A 12,513-nucleotide genomic window follows, 5' to 3' on the forward strand; every position below is an offset into this window, starting at 1 on the left:
CCCATTTCTTAACTATTACTGATATTTTGGTAAAGTCTCACCTCTCCTATTAACATGATATGCTTCTCTGTAAACTGTCCTGGCTATGTATTTTTAAAGGGAATACCACTCTCCTCTTACTGGATTTTTCTTCCATACTTTGGGGAAAAAATGCCTTTTTGGTAACAATCTTCTCATCAAATGTAAATCCTCATGAACTTTCAACATGAAACTCATTTTCTTCTGTAAATACTGAAGACAGACACATAATACTTAGCTACAGTAAATGACTTAGGAGAGCTGCATGACCGTATGAAGCTAATTTCACTGTAATTCCTTCCTCCCTCCCTCTCTAGTTATGGGACTACTGGGGAAATATGACCATGTACCGAGACAAATACTAAAGCCAGTGCTGGCACCTATTAGTGTAGTACTTAGAAATGCAATTAGGATGTGAGCATGTTTGGCTATCTACTGTACACACATTACAAACTGCTTATGGTCCCCAGACAGCACTAAACATTGGCTGCAAAAATTTACCCTGAGAAGTCAGATCAATGCAGGTGAATTCATTATGTAGATAAATTATGCCCAGGCTCTATTTTTATAAGAGTTCATGCAAGGCTGGGAAATACTGCAGAGCTGGGTGCCATTGAGAAAGAATAAACAGGTTATGGATGATGGTTTCCTCATGGGCCTTGCTCCAGGTATTTAAGAATCCAGTGTGTAACACTAGATGGAGCTAGAAGATCTTTTTATGTGTGCCCTGAGGCAACACTGATCTGCAAATACTTGACTCTACCATTAGTGCCAATTCCCACGTTGTATTCTAAGCAAAAGAAAACAAAACCGCATTTACCATCTTTCCATCTACTCTGCACCTGCTCGTGACTTCTATCTGCAACAAGACTGTGGTGGGGAATGAATGAAATAGTAAATTCCTTCTGGCTTTGTTTTCATGTAAAATAGCTCAGAATATAAGCAGCCATCTGTACCTTAAAGGAAAATATGATTTTCTATCATACTGAAATACTGATAAATTTGAAGATGTCAAGGAACTTGATATCATAACCATCCTAAACAACGTAACAGTAGGATGCTGTCTTCTGCAGCTCAAGCTGTATGATTTTCACCTCCACGAATAAAAGTGCAAATGTAAATTATTTAATATTGTGATCTAGGATGAAGAATGTGAAAAATGCTTTGGAACAGCAGTTCAATTTTGTGTCCTCTGAGCAACATTAGAATAGGTAACTCAGTACTCTGCTGTGTACAAATTCCTATTTCAGTTCAGTTTTCCTGTCATTCTTTAACATATATATGTGTATAAAGACATAGTTTTGCATTCCATAAATACAAATTTGTACAAAAAGTAAGATCAATAATATTATTCTCTTGTAACTTAAACCTGAAATAACAGAACTAATCTTTCCAGCCAGTAAATAAGCTATGTGTGGTAAAAAAAAACCCAAAACAGGCAACAGTTCTTCATTTGATGGATGAAATTGAAGTTTTCAATTAATGTTACGAAAGCTCACCAATTCAAAAAGGACTTTTACTCTCCCCACTTTAAAAAAAAAATTACACATGCTAATATTCTACCTCAGTCATGTCCTCCCAGATCTGACTCACTGTAGATAACAAGTGTTAGGAACCCAAAGAACAGGAAGCATACACAGTTACGCAGCTGTAAAAATTTAAGTAATCTGGAATAGTTTGGTATTTTATAAGTTATAGGCAGGGCATAACACTTACTTAAAATCATATGGCATTTTATTTGAAAACTTGATGCTTTAGAAATCAATGAGACTATTCATGGGCATTACTTAAAACCAATGAGAAAGGTGGGAATTGGTAATTTCTTTAGAAAAATCATTTTTGCATGGAGGATCCTTTAATGATCCATAGACAACTGCATTAATTTGAATCTGCTTATGACAAGACCTTGGTGTCTGCAGGAATGGCTCACACATCATGGCAAGCACTGCAAGACTGTGAAGAAAAGGTAAAAATAGATTTTGGGTACCTTGCTTGGTCACAGCAAGACAACTCTGTATGTGTTAAAGGAAGGAAAACAAAGCTTGAGATGAGCTTTGTTGTAAGGTAAAACCTTTTAAATTGCAGGGGACAATGGTAGGGAATGGAGAGCCTCTGAGTGCCCTGCACATGGAAGAGGAAGAGAGAAGTGAAAAAAGGTTGATTCTTGGCAGTTGTGAAATATGCCAATTGCAGCTGGCAGGAAGCAGAGGATAATAATGGGGAAGACCAATGGCAAATGGGCATCAGGCAAAATAGGCCAGCACAGAATGTTTTGGAGAAACACAAAGATATTCCACTCTGTACATTTGCAGAGTGAAGCAAAGACCCTGCCCAAGATCATCACTTCACAGAGAAAAAATTACAGAGAGCAAAGGAATCTGGACAGACAATTGGAAATAATTTTTTTAACACCTTATTTTCTTTCAGAGTTAGTATTTGAAATACATAAAGGCATAAAAACAATTAGGTGCGGTACAAAAGGACATAAAAATCAAATGTGCAACAAGGAATGTATATGCCAAATATTGTAAACAGTAACTGGTAGCCAGATTTACTTCTCTGCATGGAATATATAATTCAATATACAGTAGATCTCTCCATCTGTCTACATCACTCTCCTAAAGGGTACAGACAACTACCACTGTAGTTAACTCTGCCACATACCTGAGGTACTGGTGTGCAGGGGGCACACAGTCAGAAGCCTGTCCTAGTTTTACCTTTTCCAAAGCATAGGCACTGTGAACAAACCACACAACATGTAGAGCAGAAATACTGAGGTGGGCTTACTAGTCGGCCCCAAATTATTCTGTGGTATGTTCAAACAATTACATGTCCTCTTCTGTGATGGTCTGACATCAAGTGCAAAGGCAGGTGTCACCCCCTCCCCAAGGGGAGAGAAAGTGCAGGCTTAAAGGTGCTCCAAATGTGCAGCCTGCACCTTGGGCAGGCTGTGTTCAACCACCACAGCAGAGAGCAACCCTCTTGAAGGAACACCACAACACCTGCTGGAAAACAGGATTGATGTGTCAAGCCCCAGGAACCAACCCTTGCAGTCCCAACCCACCTCTCCTGAAGACACATAGCTTTTGCTCATTTTTTTTGACAACTCAAAAGGAATCAAATTGCCTTCACCTTCTGAGCAGAGGCTGCTCTCTTCTCCTGCTTGGCTTTCATTTCTGCGAGGAGTCCGCTGCCCATCACTTGCACACCGTACCTCCGGCCTCCCTGGGGGCTTCCTTTGCTGTCACCCCTCTCAGCCTTTGCTACATCATCTGTCTGCAGCTCCTCCAGTGAGTCTGGTGTCTTTAATTCCTCGGAGCGCTCTGTGCCACCGTTCTGCTCTGCAGGCTTCGCCTCCTTCTTGCTTGTGTCTAAAGCTGGACTTTTTGCAGCAACCTTGGGTGAGGAGGGCTCCTCTGCCACTGACACAGTCTGGGGGCGCTCAGATTTGGAGCCTCTTGATTTGATTAAGTTAAGGAAGCCACTCTTCCTTGAGTCCCTTTTCTTCTTCTCATCACCTGCTTCACTGGGTTCGCTGCTGTCTGAACTTTTAGTTGATGGTCTCCTAAAAAAGACAAACCTTACAAACTTTTCTTCCTGCCATTACAAACTCCCCTCCTCCCTTTTTTAAATAGTACCAAATGACTTCTTCTAGGCAAAGCCAATCTTTTGCATGACCCGTATGTTGCCCTAGGCCCTGTCATTACCTGGTGTCTCTATATTAAAAACTGGACAATTAGCATTTATCATACCATCTTGAGGGTTCCTGTGCTGCTTTGTGCAGTTGTTTCATCTGCACTCAGCATCCAGCTGTTTTCAACACCAGACAACTCTAACCAAGCTGTCTATACACCTATATATTGGGTTTGCATGGCCAGATTTTGGTGTCAGGGGGTCTACAGGAGTGGCTTCTATGTGAGGAGTTCTCCTGCTGAGGAGCAACAGAGACAATGTGTGAATAACTGATTGCAGCCACCATTTCCTGTCCCCCTGTGCCACTGGGGAGGAGAAAGTAGAGAAAATCGGGAGTGAAGTTGAGCCTCGGAAATAGGGAGTGGTGGGGGCAAGTATTTTTAAGATTTGGTTTATTTCTCATTATCATATTCTGGTTTGATTGGTAATATATTACGTATTTTCCCCCCAACTCGAGTCTGTTTTGCCCATGATGGTAACTGGCAAGACATCTCTCCCTACCCTCATATCAACCCACAAGCCTTTCATTTTATTTTCTCTCCTCTGTCCAGCAGGAGGGGGGTGATACAGCAGCTATGGTGGGCAGAGGGTCAACCCACCCAACATACTATTTCAGTCTGCTCTGTTTCCAGAGCACACTGCCTGTGGTTTGTATCTGCCCATTAAAAGAGAGAAGGAGAAGAACTGATGAAGGCACATGTTTAACACAGCTTTAGGGAGATCTTGTTCCTTAAGGGCCCTGCTTGAAACGACTTAGATGGCACAGCCACAGTAAGGAATACTTTTATAGTGCAGATGCTCATCCTTAAAAGAAAAAAACATAGCCACAAAACCAAAAAGAACACACTAGAAAAAACAGCCTCAAAACAACCCACCTGCCACTAAGATTTTCTAGAGGCATCTTCTGAACAGAGTATTCACACTTAAGTGCAAAGCTGAGCACATACACATCTGTATAAAAGCACCCAAACTGGAAGGAGAGCTACTGGTGTCGCAAATAAGGATCCTCAGAAAAGCATGGCCAGGGATGAGGAAACAGGGATGGTGCAAGTTCACAGGGACATCTGAAAGGAGCAGCTGGCAGGGACCCAAGGGGATCACAGGATAATGCATGCCTGTGAGCAGCCTGAACTGAACCCAGCTAAGACATTTTTTGAAGCTACCATAATTTCATGCCTTCACATAGTGTATCACACATGGCTTCATGTGTCACTACAGATATCTATAACTCATAGTGACTTGAAAACATATGCTTAGCCTGGCACAGCTATCCACCAGTTAACACTTACTGTTTTCCTGGATGGATGTCACCAACAGCACAGAAAGGGTCATTCCAAGTTGCCTGGAAATCACCTTTGGTTTCTCATTTAGTTACAGAGGTACTGTGTGTGTGCACATGCGCAAACATGCATGGATTCAGGAACATCTACGTGCATGGCTCTGTAGAGATACAGCCACCTACAAAGCAACTGTATAAGCTCTATAACCCTTATATAAAGCTGAAGGAGACATATCTTTCAGATTAATGTTTTGTTTAAACCTGGAGTACTACAAATCTGTCAACCAGCATAAATCTACTGCATCTATGAAAACACTGTACCCAACAGCAGCCCTCACTAGAGAGAAACACCCATGTGTACAATGAGCACTGGGGAGACTCAGCCAATACAAAGCCCTACTTCAGCTCTAATGAGCTTCACTGAAGGGTACAATGAAGTCAACTGAATTACAAAAATACACGCTAGTCATTAATTCCCCCAACATGGTATAGTAAAGCAATTTATTTCAATGTAGCCACTTTTAAGGGCTGGTAATTGAATTCACAATGTCTTGACCTCTAAGGTATTTTTTGACTTTGACAACAGCAACCCTGGATATTGGGAATAAGAGTCAAACACAGTTTAGAAGTGCTGCTTGCCCAGCTATCAAGATGGATTATTTTCTAAAATAACTTCTAAAAATTTTTTTAACTTACTTTGAATCCATTTTTGTCACTTTCTTAGTGAAAAATTCATCCACACCTTCATCCACTCTCCCCATGAGGCCATTCTGATCCCCTTCTGGTGCTACTCCAGCAGACACCTGACAGAAGAAGAAAGTCTCTTGGTATATAATAATCGAAGCATGCTTGATCCAGTGATAAGAATTAAGATTTAAGACATTATAAAAATTATGTGTGCCAACCAAACCCCAGTGCAGACAACAGAATCACCACTGGAATTCCCCCTCTAGCCAGGCCAGCTGATGCATTACATCAAATGCAAAGTAACCCAAAACACCAGTGATGAACTGGATGCTGCAATGCATGAAGACAGGAATCAAATGTCTTGGGCTTGAGAGAACAGAGCACCAGGTCAGTTGGACAAGCAAAAAAAGCACCTGTTCAGGTGGTGACCTGAAGAGAAAGTATTTTCAACAGCCAGTTGTTTCCCTCTTTGGAGAAAAACCTATGTTCTGGGTTTTGGACTTGGAGATTTGGAAACAAGGCTCCCACAGGCTAACAGAACCTTTTATAATGGAAGTGCAGAGTCCAGCACTTCCAAAAGCAGAGACTCTAAATAAAGAATCAGGTGTTTGGTGTTCCACTTTAGGAACCAAACACAGACTTTTGCTCAGTGTCTGAGAACAGCAAACCTGCTCCCCATCTTTGGTTTCAATGCCCCCATTTTGAATATGGGTGACCTGAGGCATATAAACCAGGCTGGCTTTGAAATACCTGCCAGCCACAAAGGCCCTGTGAAGACTAGCTGGTGACTCTGCAGCCTCCTGAAGATGAAACAAGCAGTCTTCTGGGAGGATTTTGGGAGGATTTCTCATGTGGTCTAGCTCCTGTGCGAGGCTTTGATGTGGAAAAGCTCTATTACCAGTGAAGAGACTTCCTTCAATTTAAATGCCATATGGAAACCTTTTAGATGACTACACAGGACTCCCCAAGACCCAACCCAATTATATTCTTGCTAGTACTAGGGACCAGGACATAAAATAGCATGGTTTGTAATTTGAAGCAATTCAAATCAAGGAATCTCCTAGTTGCCACCATAACTCAAGAGTAATCCCAACCTCCCTTTTGATGTGGAATACAAACTCTTTTCTATGCCTCTAAAAAGGAAAATAAATACTCTTAAAAACTGCTGTTAACATCAAACCCAGTCTCATTAAGTCAGGACAATGCGTTTCATATGAACTAATGCTTTGACAAAACCACAAAACTTTTTACTTGCCATGGCTGAACCCTGTTAGAAGTCTATTTATTTTTGTTATGCAAGACAATGGTTAATATTTTATGGATACCTGCTGTAGCAATCTAATACCAACCTGAAAGGAGCCCACCTGGCAATGACTGCTTTGTTGCCAGTCAAACTGGCAACAGATTTTCTACAAAGAACTCTGCTTTTCTATTCTAAAGCAGCACAATGATTTATCAGATTTCCATCTCTGCCACCTTTGGTATGCTCTGTAGAGAGCTTGTTTAGCTGGAACATCTGACACTAGGCAGGAGTGCACATGCCAACATGTCAGTAGGTCTGGGTCACAAACACCTTAGCACTGGCAGCTCAACTGAAACACAAAATAAAAGCGAATGACGCATTTTAATCGAAATGAGAAACCACTTCATATTGATAGTGGAGTCCTTGAGATAGTAGGGATAAACATGTGAGTATCAAAAGCAAGAGCATCTCCTGAAGGGGAAGTAATTCTACAATCCCATGATCTACAGCAAATGAGAAGACCTACCTCAAAACAAGAAAACAGTTTGCACGTGAAACAGAAGCAAGTTCCTAAAAAGGTACAGAAATGTTGAGGGTATAGTAAGGTCCTCAAGGCACAGGATTTTCTTATAGCTGTTTAATGCAACACCTTTTAGTATCAGCATTAACTGTAGGACGGAGCTCTGGTTTATTTTGTGTTTACCCTCCTAACTCTAAAAAAAAAACGAAAAAAATAGGAAGTGTTTTCATTTGTCTTTTTTTATCTCTTTTTTTAGCCTAATTTTAAAAGCAAGTATATTTCTTTGTTAAGGAAAAAACTGGCTTTGAAGCAGCAATAAGTAAGATGAATCACAATCTCTTTAATACATTAGAGAATTATCTCTTTTGCTGTACTAAATCTTCACACGAGAGGGAAGAACTCAAGAGGTTAAGATCTCACAAAAATCTAAATGATAAACAACTGTTTTATCGTTTTGCTTCAAAGTTAAAACCACTTGGGAGTGGGTGGTTTTGAGCTTTTCTTTTTCTCCCCTCTCCTCTTCCCTCTCTCTGAACACTAATTTCAGTAAAAACTCTGACAAAATTATAGATCTTTCCTCTGCCCACCCACCCAACCCAAGTTAAAAGTTTCTCTTTTTTTTCCGCTTTTTCCTTTCTTTTCTTGTATTTTTCATCTTACAAAGAACAAATCTGTTTGCCAGCAAAACCACAAAAGTACAGCTATGATAATCTGAGACCCCCTGAATTACTAACTACAAATAATGGGAAGAGCAAACAACCCAAATGTGGCTAGCACAGTTTTTCCCATGAGAGGTTTTCTTGTGTTTTGTAAATAAAGATCAAGTTTGGATGTTTTGGAACAGTGTCCCAGAACTTGGGCAGTGCAGGCCTGGCCAATCAGGCCTGGGGGAAGGCTTCTGACTGACCAATCTGGGTGACTTTTGAGAACTCTATAAATGTGATGAAATCAAAACAATAAAGGTCATTCCTTCTTGCCACTGAGAACCGATGCATTCATTACTCTGCTAGCTGCTCAACAGCGACACCCAAAGACCTGCTTTAAGTGGCAGAAAAGGTCAAGATCTTGCATCTCACATTTCAAGTGCTTTCCCTAAGCAGGGCTTTCTGTATTCTTGAAGCGGCAAAACCAGAAGCAAATCAACTCTGCAAGCAATGTCACAGTCCACTCATGACTCTGACCTTCAAAATCTGGCTGTTTCATTTTCAGAAACATCAAAACAAACATCTTAAGTCTTTCAAAAATTTGTTTGGACTTGTTTTGAGGTCAGAAGTACTAAGGAACTAAATGGTTCATAAAAACAAGACAGGGACAAATGAGTTTAATTTAAAAAAGCTCCTTTCAATTTCTGCAACTAAATAAACTTCCAATTTTCTAATTAATTCAATATGGATGAACATTCCCACAACACTGTATTATCATGGGAAGTAAGACTTCTCTACAAGGAGTAACTTTTTTGTTTCTGTTAAAGAAGATACTGTATGTCCTAGTTCCATGAAACACTTGACCCTCCCACGCCCCCACTCCTTCCACATCCCTGTGCTGATGGCACAGGATGCTCTGCGCTGGGAAGCAACTGGGAAAGTATGTGTGTTCTGCAGCAATGGAACTGGAAGAAGTAAACACAGATGTGTTTTCACTACATGGAGACAAATCCATTCTTCTGCTACCTCTAACCCTCCCTGTAAAGCACAAGGGAATGGAAAGTTGGCTTGAATATTCTCTTTGCTTGAATGTTTCTCCCTTTCCAAGTGGTACAAAAAGCACTCCACTGCCTGATATGAATTTTCCCAGTATTAGGGAAATTTTCAAGGATCCTCTCAATTGAAAATCCTCAGGAAGCAGAAGAGGCCATAGGCATTTATTATGAGGCAGCCTAACTCAGAGAAGTAATGGCTGCCCCTTGATAGGGCTACTTATCATATCAGCTGTGCTCTGTTGCTGTGAGATAACTCTGTACCTCCTCCAGATCTGTCCTTACATACCCTGAGGACACACCATCACAGAAATAAATCTTTACTGATGTGGTGTGCCAAGGAAATGGAACTGTGGGAACTCCACACACGTATATTGAGTTCACACCAATGCCTTTCGTGAACAGACAGTGCTCTTCTGTTTTGCCTTTCTAAGGCAGGCTCCAGCATGAAAAGCAGATCTGTGACTATGCAGATTTGCTGGCCCAAACACCATCTTCAGTTTAGGAGCTGTGGGAAGCTGGGTGTCACAGAGTAGCTCCTCAGAGAGCTGATAGAAATAACAGTTCATGCCAAGTTACCACATCTTAATGCAGGCAGAAAAAAGGATTAAAACTTTAACAAACCCTTGCAATACAATTGAAAAGTCTCATGATATTTTGTGCATTTCCTGTGAAAGCTCCAAGTACCTCCAGAAACTGCTTCCACAAAAAAACAGAAACAAAAGCAAAATAAAAAAGGATAAAACATATCCTGGAATTACACTGTGTCAAACAAGACAAAAAGCTTGTAACAAGGACAGCACACTGCAAGATATGAATGCCAGAAGAAAAATTAAGTAGTTGCTTATGGCTTTTACAACTTAAACAGTTGTCCTCATTACATTTCAAGACCTGACTCACAGCGTAAAGCAGTAACACACAACACTGCCAGCAATATTTTAATGTAGACTCACTGCTGCTTGGCTGGGCTGCTGCTTTTTATTCCTTTTGGGCCTTAATTTTGTAAAGTGTTCCAGTTTCCTCCCTTCTTCTGATGGCAGCTCTGAAATGAATCCAGAAGTTCGTTTGTCTGGCCTGCTGGAAGGAAATGGTGGGTCTTCTATATGGATAGGTACTTCTTCCAGTGCTTTATCTAGATCAAATTCCATTTCTAAGAGAAATCAAAACATTTTTACATGGTATTTAAAACAAAATACAATGCCATTCCCCTCTTTGGTGGTAAATAATTATAAGCACATTCAGGGAGCCTGGCCACAATGTGTCTGTGAGCAGACAGAGCACCCTGAGCAACCATTTACTATCAAACACATTTGCAGAGTCCCAAAACAAAGCAGCCAGTGAGGGCCACAAATGCAGTCTAGAGGGAGGGAGAATCACCTGTGCTTTTCCAAGAACCACGAACCACCTAGAACCACTTCAGGCAAGCAAAGAAACAAAATGGTTTTATGAAATTCTCACTTACCAAAAGCTCTGGACACCGGCCGAAGCATTCTACTGTGGATGCTTTTCCTTTTTGATTTAGGAGTCATCTATCAATACAAAACAAAACAAAAATTACTTTAGGAGACAAAAGAAATTACAGCAAATCAGTTTTTCAGGCCTATGAACCATTTGAAAATCTGAATGGTTTTACAACAGAAGGGAATGGGTTTTTTCCCCCCTCTCTCACACATTCAGAACTTCTTCTAAATTGGTATTTTGTTCAACTGACTTTGAACAGAACCAGGGAGGTAGTTTATTCTTCCTGCTAAAACTGCAGGCTGTACACAGGATGATTATTGAAATTATCCAAGAATTAACTCTTTGATCCCCCAACTGTATAACAAGGGAACTATTAAAATCTCACCTTTGCATTTGAGATCATAAGGGACTCATTTAAGACTTAATTACTTTGTCCAATATTTCTCAGTTAATGACAATACCGGGAATAGTCTACCCATTGTTCTGGCTTTTATTTTTGATACAAAATATACTTCCTCAGTTCATTTGTTAGTGGCATGTTACTGGGAATCTAAGCTTCTGGACACCACCACACAGCTCAGCAAATCTCCCTAGGAAAGTGAGTCTTGGAGCATACAGCTCCTCTTAAAAACAACAAAAAACCCACTATGTCAGTGCTAGCAGTATCTGCAGCAAACACATGACCTCCCTGGGCTTTAGACACATTGAGAATAGGTGGGATGTTACTTTGACATACATTCAACACAGTTATACATTCAACACAGTTGAATTATGTGCTATTAGCCTTCTCATCTTCACAATGCTAAAAAAAAAAAAGGAATATGTTGCCTTAAGAGCACAAATACCCAGACTTCAGACTCAAGTTTTTTCTTTCCGGAAGAAAGTTGTCTTTCTGTTCTTGACTGAAGCCTTCTGAAAGTTTGCATGGAGAGAAAGACAGTTTTGCTACAGGAAATGGAGGCATCGCCAGTTCCAAACCTCTTAACGCAGCTCAGCACTGTAAGACTTTTTGTTTAAAAGTTAATCTGCAGGGTTTCTCAAGAGTTAATTTTAACTGACTCAGCTCCTATAAACATGGGCTCCTTTTGTGGTAGAGCTGTACATGCTGGCTTTAGAGATACCCATATACTTCCATTAACTTGCTCATCTTGAAGCCTAGTGACTTCAAGTCTAGTGGCTTCAAATTCTGGAGTATCAGTCAGGAAGCTGTTATGGCTTGCAACTCATTAACACAACTGTTAATAAAGTTTAGTTGCAAAATTTTAAATCAGCCAGAATAGACATCGTTGGCATTAACACCTCAGACAAATGATGAATGGTTCAAGTCAAACATTTGCTAGTTTTTATGTGTGGAAAACTCAGTGCACAGACTTGCATGTACTGAATTCATATTCCCAAAGTAGTCACAAGGGTTATGCCACTATTCACACACTCATGGTTATGACAGATTTTTGTAACAGGACAGGTATTACCCATGCTCTCAAGACCAGAAAAGGACTTGAAGACTACAGAGTGGGCAGTGATAGCACAGCCTGGACAACAGAGCTCTGGTTTTATTACCATGTACATTGTTGGGGAAAAAAGATACCTTCAGCTGTTGCAGGTTTCCACTTCCACATTCGACAACCATCAGTAAATAACACAGTACTTTCAAGACCAGCCAGAAGTAGTTTGCCACCTGAGCAGACTTACTCTGACACTAATGAGGCGGCAAAGTGTTGCTGCATCAAAAGGTCAGGCACTACTCTCAGAATTACCAATAAATTAAATGCAATGGATTAAACGGCAAGTGGCTGGAGAGGTGCTGAATTTTTTCAGCCAAAACAGCAGTGGACTGTGCAATAGGTAGGCAGCTGGGCAGCCTCTGAACTGCACACCTCAAGAGATGTTGGTCCATCACCCAAACCTGAAACAAC

At 40.7% G+C, this 12,513-nt stretch overlaps 1 protein-coding gene across 5 annotated transcripts in view; it reads right to left on the bottom strand.

The window, feature by feature from the left end:
* The window catches only part of CARMIL1 (capping protein regulator and myosin 1 linker 1), a 190,218-nt gene that overhangs the window by 13,396 nt on the left and 164,309 nt on the right, over positions 1-12,513 (bottom strand). For all 5 annotated transcript variants that reach the window (XM_085052394.1, XM_085052395.1, XM_085052396.1 and 2 more), the window contains 4 exons: positions 10,599-10,665; positions 10,090-10,286; positions 5,687-5,793; positions 3,151-3,583 (listed from right to left, as the gene is read on the bottom strand). In XM_085052394.1, coding sequence (XP_084908520.1) covers positions 3,151-3,583; positions 5,687-5,793; positions 10,090-10,286; positions 10,599-10,665 — 804 coding nt within the window. The remainder of the gene's footprint in view (positions 1-3,150; positions 3,584-5,686; positions 5,794-10,089; positions 10,287-10,598; positions 10,666-12,513) is intronic.

This window comes from Lichenostomus cassidix, chromosome 2 (assembly GCF_008360975.1).
Source record: "Lichenostomus cassidix isolate B80296 chromosome 2, HeHo_3.0, whole genome shotgun sequence".
NCBI lineage: Eukaryota > Metazoa > Chordata > Aves > Passeriformes > Meliphagidae > Lichenostomus > Lichenostomus cassidix.